Source organism: Antrostomus carolinensis, unplaced genomic scaffold, assembly GCF_000700745.2.
Source record: "Antrostomus carolinensis isolate BGI_N321 unplaced genomic scaffold, ASM70074v2 scaffold2757, whole genome shotgun sequence".
Taxonomy (NCBI): Eukaryota; Metazoa; Chordata; class Aves; order Caprimulgiformes; family Caprimulgidae; genus Antrostomus; species Antrostomus carolinensis.
Genome location: NW_010325155.1, coordinates 1 through 14109, shown reverse-complemented (window position 1 = coordinate 14109; position 14109 = coordinate 1). Strand labels below are relative to the sequence as shown.

Sequence of the window (14109 nt, the reverse complement as noted above, 5' to 3'; positions counted from 1 at the left end):
TTTCCTAAAGTATTTTGTCTTTGTCCATGTCCATTTTTTGTTTCTCTCCTGTTATTTCTCACCTGCCCTTGAAAAGCAACAGAAATCAGTGCAGTCCAGTGTGAGTACATGCCCCCAGGTTCTGCATTTCATTTCCTTTGGACTCATCTTCTCGCTCTGGGTTTCAGTGGCAGGAGCAGGGAGCAATGATCCTCAGGAAACATCAAGAGAGTTTGCTTCGTGTGTCTGATTCCCCCTGTAGCATCTCTTCCTGCTACAAAAAAAGAGCTCAAAAAAGGAGCTCATCACCATTTTCTCCAAAATTATCTCCTTCTTCGGTTTGGAGACTCACAGCTCCAACCAGGACCTGTCTCGTGGTGTCACCAAGAGTAAAGTAGGGACAGATGTAGTCTGAAACATCTTCTTATGGAGTGCACCCTCCATACCACTGGCTTGTTAATTGTAATCCACATTTCTTGGCTGTGAATTAATTCAGAGCAAAATACTGCATGACAGGCAAATACTAATCAGATCTGCTCTTTCCTCACTAATATTGCTTCAGAAACTTTCTTGATACAGCTTCCCATGCTGCATTCTCATTCTGAAATATACATAGAGATATTTGTTATTCTGCTTTTTTATTTTATTTTATTTTATTTTTTTTATTTTCCTAAAGTCTGCAACAGCCTGATCCTCACCATGTGGCTTTGATTCATCCTCAAACCACATTTTTTAGGCTGGGTTGGCAGACAAGGGGCTTGAACATGTTTTATTTTATTTTATTTTATTTTATTTTATTATTTTATTTTATTTTATTTTATTTTATTTATTTTCCTAAAGTCTGCAACAGCCTGATCCTCACCATGTGGCTTTGATTCATCCTCAAACCACATTTTTTAGGCTGAGTTGGCAGACAAGGGGCTTGAACATGGGAGGGTGATTGCATCCTCGGTTCTGCAGAGCGTGCGGAAGGATGCACCAGCTTTTGCCCAATTTCATCCCAGTTGTGAGGACCTTCCTGAAGGAGCTGTGCTACCTGGGACCAAAGCTCTGGGGATGCACAGCTCTGTGACGTGGAACCTGCCCACAGCCAATGTGTGATTTGGGTTGACTGTGTGGGAAGCAGCAACAAGGAGATTTCCACCTCCTGGACTCTTCCCTAGTTTTGTATGAAAGTAAGTGAAGCAATGGTCTTGATGGAGCTCTGCTAAGGTGGATGTGAAAACCATATTTTAAGACTAGTTGCATGAAATATGGGAGAGACAATTAAAAAGGACCAGCATTGTTTAGTCTAGAGAAAAGGAGGCTAAAGGGAGACATGATAACAGTTTTTAGATATGTGAAAACTTGCTACAAGGGGGAAAGTAAACTGTTCTTCATGGCCAAGACAAAGAGGACACAAATAATGGGCTTAAATGGCTATAAGAGGAGTTTAGATTAGATATGAGTAAAAACCCTTGTCTCCACAAGGTTGTTTCATCTGGGAATAGACTGCATGGTGGGGCATCTCCATCCCTCAGGTATTTCTAGGTACAGGTTAGGTGAATGTCTATTAGGAAAAGTTTATGCATAACTAATCCTGCTTGTGGTGGAACATGGTCCCTTCCAGCACTGTTTTTTATTATTTTGTTGGGGCACATCTGTTCATGGAAGCACAGGAAGGACACAGAGCTTGTTATGCCTCTGTTCTGAAGAGGCTGAACATGGCACAGGCCAAATCCAGCTCCTGTGTGGGCACGCTGGCTGAGGAGCAGGCATGTTTGTTGCAGTGCTGGCCATAGTAGTTTGTTCTCTATCTGATTTTTATTCAGTGGAAAATAAAAATTGCAACTGTGCCCAGGAAAAACACCACTAATGCTTTATGTTTGGGGCTCTTTAGTAGAGCCAAATGTAATGGGAGTTTACAGCCCTAGCATCACCTAAAAAGCCCAAACTAGCCCCAAGGCTGACCATGTTTGAAGGCAAAGGCCATCTTTTTTCTTCCATGCTTCCATGCAAGACTCAGCTCTGTTCAACCCTGGTCACTGCTGGGCATCCTGGCACTGCCATTCACTGCAGGACACAGCACTGCGGGCAGACTTCAAGAGTTAAAATCAACACAGTTGTGAAGTAAGACGGAAAGAAAGGATGCCTGCTATTCAAAAGGTGACAAGCACGAGGGAGGAAATGCTTGGCACCATTACAATAGTATTTTTTGGTCCAATGGGCTCTTGTGTGACACACAGCAGCTTGTTAAGTCTCATCTGGTGCTTTTCTGTACCTTGGCATACTGTCACTTTTAGCCTCAGTGCTACACATGTGCTTTATATACTTTGTACAGCAAATATGGTTTCACTTGCTTTACCATCTATTAGTTCATTTTAATTGTTTGGGAAAATCATCATACCCAGAGTGTCTGCTAGTCATTAGTGTGAGTCAGTAATGAGTTTGGGGTTTACTTATTTTATACTGTATATATGGAAACACAGTGCATTGCTGGAAACTTGGTCAAAACACTTCAGTTAGGTTTAGATGTGTTTGGTCTGGAGCAGGGACAAGATATTTCTGCTGTGGCCCTCCCAGTACCAGGCACTGGAGGGTCACAGTGACACCCACATGGATGCTCTGTGCTGGATGATATTCCTCTGAAATTATCACAGAAACTGCCACTTGTTTTGGCATAAAACCCAACTTTCAGCAAGGTTTGCTTGAGCTGATTTTGAGACTAGATGCTGCTTCAGCTCCTTTGTTCTCCCAGCAAATGTTCCCCATGGTGCTGCAAAGCCTTTGCACCCACGGCCAGGGGCTGCCCATCGTCCCCCAGCTTTGCCACCAGCCTGATGCCAGGGCAGGGATGTTGGTCAGACCCTCTTTTGCTCTGGTGTCCATTCCCTGGATTGCGGCTCTGTTGCTACGTAGCAGTGAAATCAGAAACAGATTCATCCTCCTTCAGGTTTCAAATGGAGACTTCAGATAGTCTTCTGGGATTTCACGGACAAGCCTGGCCAGCGACTTTCCATACCCTAATCTTCACGTTGCTATTATTAAGAGCGATGATGGTTCTGTAACAATGTTTTCTTTGCTAGAAGGGTTATATCTGGCTTTGAACAATTACTGTGTGATTTTAATTAACTTTCCCTTGTGATATACTTTCTGCCTAGATTTGGCAGTTAGCCTCACAGTGTTTCACAGCATTTTGCTTAGGAAATGTTGCTGTCAGCTCTAAAAATTTTGTGGAAGAAAACAGCAAAATGCTTTTAGGTAATTTAATATTTCTGTGAGAAGAATTCTTAAAAGCTGCAAACTGGCAAAGTGCCCCTTGCTTAAAGTCCAACTTTAAGAAATAGTGTAACTACTGTAAAGCTATGATTAGTAATTATGATTTTACTATAACTCTTTGCTTATGTCTCAATGGGTTTTTTTTCTAGTTTTCTTCAACCCTCAAAAACAATGTAACTTGACTTTATTACCTAGCAAAGAGGTTAAATATTTCCTGTCATAATATCATCCAGCTACTGCCTTTGGCATTTTCCTAACCACACTTTTCTCTCCCTAGACTATGATGTCTGTGCCGAAGCTCCTTGCGAACAGCAGTGCACAGATAACTTCGGGCGAGTCTTATGCACTTGCTACCCGGGGTACCGCTATGATCGGGAGAGGCACAGGAACAGGGAGAAGCCTTATTGCCTGGGTGGGTAGAAGTGCATTTTGAGCTCACCTCTGGTTAATGGTCTGTCCTGCTCCCTCAGGTCTTTTAGGAGTCAGTTTAGATCTGAAACCTTTCTTATTCTCTTTACTATTACTGAATAAATGTGGTTTTTAACTATGTGAAGGATTGGTTCCCAGAACTAAGAGATCTAATTCCCTCTGAAATTAGTAGGAGGTAGTACCTAAAACAAGACTTACGCACCCAAACACTTTGAAGTCTTGGACTGATGTAATTTTCCCTTTATTAATTCCTTCTGCAGGTTTTGAGTCATATCTGGGGTTTTGGCCTGAGACAAGGGACATGATCCTAACAGTAACCCTTGAAGCACTATAAACATGCCTAATTATGAAAATAAATCCTTGGAGTTTGATTCAGATGGCCAGTATCTAATTCAGGACTGATCATTCACATGTGGTCCTTGTGTGGCTACTCCTCTCCTGATCCAATAGTCCTGCTCTGCATGGTTTGCTGTGCCAGGGAGCCATGATTTGCAGGATTGAGCTTTGCTTGGAAGCTTTTCAATGCAAAGAAATGGTCACACAGCGTTCACCGATAAAATGCCATGTGTGTTACCAATAATAGTGCAGTTTGCTCAGAATCTCCAGCCCAAAGCACCAGCGGTGCTGCAATTGCTCATTTATTTAACCACAAAATTTCCTGATACCTTTAAAGGAAGTTTTTCATTGTACTGGAGGTCTGAAACCTCCAGCTTTAGCACATTTTCCAGCTCTTGCTCCTCTCCAGATATCGACGAGTGTGCCACAAGCAATGGGACGCTGTGCTCTCAGATCTGTGTCAACACGATGGGCAGCTACAGGTGTGAGTGTCACGAAGGCTATATCCGGGAGGAGGATGGCAAGACATGCACCAAAGGAGATAAAGGTAAATGCTGATGTGGGGGTAAAGGTCCTGGGCCAAAGTGCCATCTAAAAGGTTGATCTGTTGTAAAGAGGAACTGCTCCCTGTGCTACAGTTGGAGCTGGGGGTTTGAAGCTGGGATGTAGGTGATACCCCTGGAGAGCCTGGGTTGTTCACTGGGCACTTGAGTGCCTGTGGAGCAGTCCTGCCACACGGTCTCCTCCTCGGTTTATGAGCTGCACACACACAGCAATAAAAAAGTATTCGTCTCTATAAAGAGCGAGCACAAGTACACTGGAGAATGTGGAAAGCACCTTCCTCTGGAGAGGGAGAGCGGCTAACTGGTGAAACACGCCATTACAGCTTTGGTTAGACCATTTCTCCTTGATCCAACTGCTAAAAACTGTATTTTTGCTCCCATGCCAACCTGGATTATACCTCATTTGCAGTCCAGAGCTCAAGAAACATAGGGGAAAAAAAAATTGCCAGATGCTGACTCTTATAAACCTTCATTAGTTGAATCTGTTAATTAAATTAATTTCATTGAGTTTACTTTGTATTTACATGCAAACATCTGAGATGAACAAATGGCCCAGGGTTGGGTGGTTAGTGCCTCTGGGCACTCAGAGGCTCAGAAGAGGTGTGCCTGGGAATTCCGCACACCTTCCAAGCATTGCTTAAACCCATTGCTAAATTACGTTGAGTAACACTGAATTCTGCTGATCTGCAATTAGTTTGTGTGTCTCGTGACTGCGGTCAGGTTTTTTTTCTTTTTTTTTAATGCAAGTAATATGTGATGGGAACAGGGTAAAAGTGAGGGCTTGTTCTTGCTTTTCACTGTTGGTTTCAAAGCATATGTGTGCTGTGTGTAAATGATTCCAAAGTTTTTGACCTCATCCCAGTCATTAAATTACAGCATTTAGAGTGCTGCAGATTAAATACTGATATGACAATTTAAAAAGAAAGGAGGAAGAGAAAAACCAGTGCTCTGGGAAAAAAAAAAACCAACCCTCTTTTGATGAATGGTGACTTACCATAGGTTCATCAGTTAATGCCTAAACACATGTATCATTGGGTGCTCCAAATCCCAATGGTTGGCCAGAACAATTTATAATTTTGATTTTCCTCTGAAAATGTGTAACTAGAGCCACTCCATTAACTTTAATTGTTCCTTGTCATTTTAATTTCTTTTTTCCTTATAAATGTGTGGAGGTCATAAAGGAAAGAGGTATAACCTATATAACCCCCTTGCAAATAGGTTTTTTAATTAACTTTTCCTTTGGCTAGGTTAAATTTCCTGACAGGGTAATGCCCAAAGCATTTAGGATAATCAACCATTCAAAATATTCAAGGCTGTGAAAATAATTCTAATACTTGAAAAACACCAATTTTACACTGAATGTACACAACACATAAAAATGTCCATGCCAGTAGTTAATCTGGAATGAAACACCCACCATTTCTCAAAGCGTTTCCCACATCAGCTGTGTGAAGCAGAGAAGGACACTTTCTGCTCTGTTACCCGCTGTCCTCCAAGTTAATGTTACTAATTGCCAGACCTCTGGTGCAAATGAAAGAGGAGTTGGCCACTGCTGTTTCACAGGATCTGTGTCCATAACTCATCCCAAAGAAAATCGGTTTTTTTCAGCAACCGTGAGGAACTGGCTGTAGCAACGCACCACCCCGTGGTCAGCCCCAGCCCTGCACTGTCCCAGAGAGCACCGCATCCAAGCTGGAATTGATTCCTATTATTTTGCTTTCCTGGTAGCTGGAACACTTAAATTTGATTTTAAAATTTAGTGTGAGAGGCATGAAAAGACATGTTAACAAAAGACAACGCACCACCCCTCTCCAGCGTTAACCATGTTGGATGTTTCCCAGGGCATCATTATTCATGTTTTCATCGTGCCATGCCTGAAGGTTGCAATCCAGGCACTTTTTTAGCTCTATAAGTGGGCTTAACTGAGAGTTTTTGGTATGTGAGTGAGGAACAAGAATAGGGAGCATTTTTCCTGCATACACAATCATGTTACATTTGACAGAGACAATACAGCTACCCATGCTGAAGTAGGCAAATGAAACCATCTCAGCAGGCTGAGCCCAGATAATACAACACAGATGATCAACTCAACCGTCTCCATGCGAAGAACGCCTGCGGCACAGCTTCCCGCAGAGCTCTCCCCCACCAGCATCTCCTTCTCTTCCAGCATCAGCAAGACAGAGTCTTCGAGCTCATGCAAAGAAAACACATCGTTCCGCCAAGCAGATCTCTTATCGATAGGCACTGCGGGGCTCACTGGTGTCTCACTGAGATAAAAGGACCCCCATCAGGACACCAACGTCACGCATGAGCTAGACTTCATGCTTTGGAAAGCCTTCATAAAATGGGGCTCATTTACACCTTGTGTGAACTCATTTTAGTTTCCTGGTGTAGGTCTGTGCAATGGAAATGGGCTGTGTAAGTGCCTTGTTCAGTGCTGGCCAAACTGACCCTGGTAGGAGACCTTCGTATCTGCACCACACGTGGGTGGCTCCATCTAATTGCTTCCTCCCCCCTCTGGCCTGTCCTATGTGGCTTCTGGCTTTATCCATGCTTTATTCTGACTTTATTCATAGTTTGGTGCTGATAAAGTATAGGATGGGGGTAGAGCGAATGTTTGATGGATGACTCCTTCCCTGGGCAAATCATCACCTCTGTCTGGTATGAGTTAGGGGGATTCCACCTCTCTCCTGGGACACAGCTCATGCTTGCTTATGTGATGCTGTTGAACTTCTTCCTCCAACAAGTCAATCCAACTGGATTTGCAGAAGTCTCACTGGTATGATATTTCCCAAACATTAGCTGACCCCCCCACCCCCCACATTCATCTCCATGGATTGTTACATCTCTGTTTTATCTACACTTGTCAGCCCCGTGTGCCACATCCTTCTGAAAGATAAACTGGATTTTATAACGAAACACGAGGCCAAATTCACTGCTTCTTAATCTGCATGTAATTCCACTGATTCTGGTGGGATTGCATTAGGTTTCAAATAGCAGAGGCTCTGGCAGTTTCTCCTTTGACCCTATGTTGCTTTCAGCAACAGTTCTTAACACAATATGAGGGAATTCATTTGGTGAGATAGCTATTAAAAGAAATTTTGGTTAAGACTAGTATCAAATCCAAACTTTATTGGACTCCAAGTCCTACACAGGCCCAAAAATGGACATGTCAAAATACTGATTTTTTTTTTTAAAGGAAGCTGAAAAATTGGAGGGGGAGGAAGAATTCCATGAGGGAGCCACAATACCGACTTGTGGTCAAGAGAAAACTTATAGAAATATCAAGAGATATCTTGATTACAGCATATCAATTCCTTGTTAAGGGATAAAACCCCTGTGTCCTGCAGATTCTTTGATCTATCAGAGAAAGACTTATGGGCAAAGGGGCTTTGGAAGAAGTCAAAGGCAAAATGATTAGCATTAGAAATGCAGCACTGAGGAAACCAGCAGATGCTGCATATTCAGGTATCTTCACACAAAGGCTGGAGTCCCTTCGGGGGCGTTGTGTGGCCAAATAGTCTTGGAGCCAGGATAGCTGCAATTTGGTGAAATTCTAGTATATGTTATGTAGAGTTCATTGGAAAACCCCAAGGAGTACCTTTTGGCCTTAAATCTTTGAGCCATCTGAACACTGTACAGAAAGCTGTTCAGGTATTACCAAGCTGCATGCTATCATCAGAAAGGGCTGGGGAAGCAGCTTGCTTACTGACATAAAAATGCTAAATACAATAAGGAGGAATATCATGGGTTACTGTAAAGCCAAAGAACTGCAGCTGTGGGAGCAGGCAGCTGATAAGTGGGGAAAACCCCCAAGCCTTTGCCTCCTAATCTTCTGATCAGTTTAGCACTATTACCAATGTCTTACTGCTGCTGGGCATTCCAGAATCTTGCCTTTGCAGCCCTCACCTACCCGATTAGGAGATAAGAGAAATAAACCTTTCATTGAATCATATAATCATAGAATACCAGGTTGGGAGGACCTCAAGGATCATCTGGTCCAACCTTTCTTGGCAAAGGCACACAGTCTAGACAATATGGCCCAGCACCCTGTCCAGCCATATCTTAAAAGTGTCCAATGTTGGGGAATCCACCACTTCCATGTGGAGATTATTGCCATGGCTGATTGCTCTGTTTGTGAAAAATTTTCTATTTGTGTCCAATTGGAATCTCCCCAGGAATAACTTGTACCCGTTAAGTCTCATCTTTTCCATGTGACACCTTGTAAAAAGGAAGTCTCCATCTTCTTTGTAGCCACCCTTTAAATACTGGAACGTGGTGACAAGGTCTCCCCTAAGCCTCCTTTTCTCAAGGCTGAACAAACCCAATTCTCTCAGCCTTTCTTCATATGACAGGCTTCCCAGTCCTTTGGTCATCTTTATGGCCCTTCTTTGAACCCTCTCCAGCCTGTCCACATGTTTTTTGTAGAGTGGGCACCAAAGCTGGACACAGTGTTCCAGGTTTGGCCTGACAAGTGCTGAGTGGGATAATGACTCCTTTGTCTCTGCTGGTGATGCCCTCACTGGTGCAACCCAGCATCCTATTGGCTTCCTTTGCCACAGCAGCACACTGTTCGCCCATATTGAGGTTGTTGTTCACCAGGACCCACAGGTCCCTTTCCACAGAGCTGTTCCCCAGCCAGATAGATCTCAGCCTGTGCAGCACTCCTGGATTGTATTCTAAAAGCAAGCGTACATGACATGGCATTATATCCAATGAACTAAATGTATTAAAAATTTGTGCAATAGTGGTCCATAGATGACTGTGTGATGGGCACAACATTCCTTATTGGACCCTGCAAACATTTAAAGTCAAGTACCATATAATATCTTTAGTATTAGAAAGTTCTGGTTTTCTTTAAAATTATGCAGATGCTTTCAAAATCAATACACATTTCTGAAAAGATGAAGGACATTAAAGTGTGTGTCCAAGTGAGAACTATAATACAATCGCTAAGTGCATCACAGTTAGTCCTTTTTTGAAGATTTTTACTTTAACCAGGAGCACCTGCAGAGTTTTTCCATTATGGGACATGATCAGAATGGTCAGTGTTCGAAGACATCCAATAACCCTTCCAGATAACATCATAACAAGGCCACACATCATATGTTGGGCCACAATACACTTGATTCTTCTCAACAACTATATGTGAAAGAAAAAAACTCACCTAGAGTTTTCCATTATGTGTCACGTTGTGTTTTGGAAGCCGCATTTCTCTTTAAGCTGGCATCTATTAAATTAGTGTTTGTTTATAATTTAGAAGTGCTTCACTGCATATGAGAATGGGAAAAGGACAAAAAATAACATTTGCAATATTTCAGTTTGAATGATTTAACAGATTCCTGAAAATATCTCATTCATGCATAATATCAACAGGTGTGACCTCTTCTCTTGTGTGGATTTTTAAATCCCTGTCATTAATCTCAATCCCCATCTCTGCTCAGGCTGATTCCATCACATGGAGGAATAACCAATGATGATAAAGAACAGTTTGTGCAAAGTGAATTAAATGACCATATTGTGAGAGATTTTAGTGTAATTTATAGCATATGAAAATTTGCCCTTCAGGCCCCTGTAAATCAGTTCAGATCTATAGAGTTAGTCTACCCTAAACACAAAGATAAAAGAAGGGGTGTAAACTTTTCCAGGTATTAAAAAAATAAATTCTTTGGGGACTGTTAACTGGAAACAGCTGCTTTAAAAATGAGCTCAGAGCTGTCCCTGCAAAGCTTCTCAGCCTTACATAGCAATTCACAGTCAAAGCATTAATAATGGCAATATTCTCTCCTCTTCTCAGAGTTTGGGGAAATGTAACAACCTTCAAGTTGCTTTTGCAATCACTTTATGAATTTATTTGCTTTGAGTTTTTATATTTGTATTGGAAACTGCTTTCTTTCAGCTGGGCTTCCTGAGAAATCTGAAAATGTGGCAAAATCGGGGACGTGCTGTGCCTCTTGTAAGGAATTTCATCAAATAAAGCAGACGGTTTTACAACTGAAGCAGAAGGTATGAACATCGATCAGTCATGTCTTTACCAGACCTGCATGGTGTATGACAACTGAGGTTAAATTTAAGTGTTTGGAGCTGTCACTACCATATAGTTTTTGTGCCCATAAAGATGATGGCAACGTATTTTAAAATTATCTAGGAATAGCATCTTGTCCTTACATGCCTGCATTGCTTGTAAGCACACTGCTAACCAAGCTTGTGGCTATGTGTTACCAAGCTCATGGTAAGAGAGTCTGGCAGACACCCATCCCAGTCTGAGCCCAGGTTTCTTGGCAATCTGCACTGGCCTCAGCTTTTCATTCATTCCAAATGCACAGGATTTTGGACTTGATCCACCTTTAGTGTACGCAAGTGCAAGACATCCTGCAGATGTGGGAATGTAGGAGAACATGATTTTGCATTAATAGGGTGCTGATGCGGGATTCTTGCCAAATAGAAGGTGTGTGACTAAACAAAAACGTCACTAGCAGATATATTAGCTTTGATTTCTTTTTTTTTTTTAATAACCCTCAGCCTCAATGGGGTTTGTTTGTTTGTTTGTTTGTTTGTTTGTTTGTTTTCACCTGTGTCCTTACAAGTAAAACACAATGCACTTTAAAACTTCCCCTGGTCTTTAATTGCTTCTCTGTGTGGCCTCCTTTGGCACGTGGGTAGGACTGAAATAACCCAGGGACCCAGCACAGGATTTGGAGAGCCAGGTGCAGGGGTGCCGGTGTAATGCCTTTTCTACTGACATCTCCCTCAAACATTCTGTTTCTCTGAAATGGAAATGTTCTGCAGGAATATTCGCAGCAATGCATGTTGACAGGCTGTAATTATTTCACCCAGGGTGCTCATTTAATTTCATTGTGTCAAAACACAATTTGCTATATTCACTTGTTGCCTTTCATGTAATTCAATGTAATTCACTCAATGTAATTTATATTAAGAAAAAAGAAATCTGCTTCACTAAAATGAAATACCATGAGGTCTGAGATACTCTTTATGACAAAAATCTCATAATGTCATGTTTTCCTTCTGAATCAGTATGAAGATAACTATAGAACTGACAGAATTTCGTGTATGATGGAAATTGTGGTTTTCAAACAAATGGTAGCAAATAGGCTAAAAAAGAATCTGTGCTTTTGAGTGTCTGTTTGTCCAGCCACAGTCTGTGATGCTGAGCAGGCTCACACTGACCCTCAAGGAGGGATCTGGGGGTCACACTGTTTGTTGGTCAAGTCGTTTGCTGCAAGAGTTGATGGAAATCAATGGCCTTAATTCATGGAAAATTTTCAGTGTCTAACTTCCACTGTTAGGTGCCCATGTTCAAAACTCATTCCTGGAAAACTAACACCATCAATACCTTTTGCTGTGGTCACTTGTTCTTGCAAAGCCAAATGAAGCAGCTCACTCTTGCCTCATAGCTAAGCCCTGTCATGGTCCGTAGCCTAATTTTTTCCCAACTATCTTCCTAGTGGGACTTGATCTATTTGGCATCCTTAGAGGGAGCCCACTTATTGTGCCTTCACACAGAGAGAGCTGGAAGAGATGTTCCCCTGATACCCTCAGCATTTTTTAGCCCACAGGGAGGAGAGCTTTTTGCCATGATGAGAGGAGACCTGGCCTCCTGGCTGCTTCTGTGCCCAGGGAGACAAGAACCCTTGTACTTGTCCAGCTGCTCCCTATGGCAAAGTTCTCATGAGAAGGACATCTCTCAATATCTGCAGTCAAAATTGTTCTGTTTTGCACAGGAAAATTAATTTCTGTCTGCCAGAGAGACAGTTTATGGGAATGAGTTTTCACTTTTGTGGTTAAGACTTTCAGATTTTATGAACTTTATACAAAGCTATGTTTAGCAAGAAAGCCTCTGAAGGATCCAGTCCAGCAAACACTATGACTGGGAACTGGGGTATGCTTCTGGAAGTGAGAGGTGTGGTTTTGTGTCTCCTTAGGAAAGAACAGGGTGAACTCAAGTTCTGCTACCTCTGGTGATGGTACAAGTACCTTTTTGGAGGACTACAACATCCATTCCAGATCCAGGACAGAGTAGTTCTAGGATCAGGAACAAAAAGTCACCTTTCATGGTCATCCAGTGGGATGCATTGTCCCAGTATATTAGGGGTCTGTGGACAGTCCTAGGTTGATCTCTGACCTTGCTGGAAGGAAGAAAAGCAGAAAGCTGGAAAACTAGGGGAAACATACCTGACACACAGCCAGCATTTTTTAAAAAAATCAAGTAAGCAGTTCAGCACTTGGAATTGGGGCATTGCTGGATCCTACTGCACAGATTTGCTTAAACTTCTTAATTAGAAGCCACGTTCCACATCACTCCTGTCAAGCACTGTCAAAGTCATCTAAACGACAGATCTCCTAGAAACCACACAAAACTCGAGATGCAGCATGCCACACAACATATGGGAGGTCTTGTTTCTAGTACTGTCTTCCTTTAAAATTTACCCACACTAATATTTGCATGCGGGTAAAAAAAATATTTTCAAAGGGCCGTTAAGATTTGGAGCTGTGGATGAAGAAAGCCAAGGTCACTCTGGACCAGGACCCTGTTTCAGTTAAAAGGTGAAACAGAAATTAGGCCAGTGCGCATAGCCAATCCCTAAGAGGATGTGAGTCAACATCAAAAACACATGGTTTGGCCCCAGTGTATGTAACAACCATTTTCTGTCCAGAAGATATCAAAAAGCAGTGAGCTAGACCAGAGCCTGGCTATTTTGGCACTCCTAGTGTATGCTTCAAGTCCAGCTGAGTCAGTGGGGAAGCATGTGTAGATGCTTTCACAGCAGCTATGTGGGGTTTTTTAAAGTTGTTAAAACAGCCTTGCTGGCAGGAACAAGTCAATATTTAATCAACACAAAAGGATAAACTTCCAAACAAACTTCATTATGAGTCTTCACCACTAAACACATCTTTTCACTCCAGCCTGGCTGTTTGCAGTATAACCTGAAGAGTATTCATGGCAGGGACATGGACTAAGTATTCATGGATTAAGTGACATCTACTTTTCAGCTGGGATAGCAATAGATACACCAAAATAGGATGTGGTCGTAAATTTAAGTATAAGCTCTAAAGAGGACATCAATGAATCTATTACTCAACTGTGGCCACCCCTAAGGAGAAACACTCACTGATTACACTGAAAATATTATCACAAAAACTGCCTGAAAAACATAATGCTCTCAGGTATTCACAGGATTTAACTCTGTATCTCGGCTTTAGCACGGCAGCATTGGCACTGCAGAGCCCTTGGTTCACTTGTGTCACACAATGGAAGTTTTGCAGCATGATGGTCCTTGCAGCCTTCCATTCTTATCCAGCCAGGACCCTGCTCTGGAAAGGGTGGACACACCTCTGGGAAACAAAGCTTTGCTGACCAGAGCCAGACAGTGGCCCTTCTAATGCTGGTCCCTGGCCAATGTGGCTATGAGAGCCCCCAGTTACTGAATTTTCCTCTTCTGATCCAGGTGTACTCCATGCTGTGACCCATGGAGTAGCCCATTAAGGGTTTTTATGAGGTGGATTGAGAACTGGCTGACTGGCA

General features: G+C 42.4%; 1 protein-coding gene across 1 annotated transcript in view; it reads left to right on the top strand.

Moving 5' to 3' along the window:
* CCBE1 (collagen and calcium binding EGF domains 1) overlaps positions 1–10577 on the top strand; it is a gene marked incomplete at its 5' end in the record, with an annotated part of 12902 nt that extends 2325 nt beyond the window's left edge. The window contains 3 exons of the mRNA XM_010171111.1: positions 3515–3649; positions 4412–4549; positions 10465–10577. Coding sequence (XP_010169413.1) covers positions 3515–3649; positions 4412–4549; positions 10465–10577 — 386 coding nt within the window. The remainder of the gene's footprint in view (positions 1–3514; positions 3650–4411; positions 4550–10464) is intronic.
* Positions 10578–14109: the final 3532 nt, after the last annotated feature.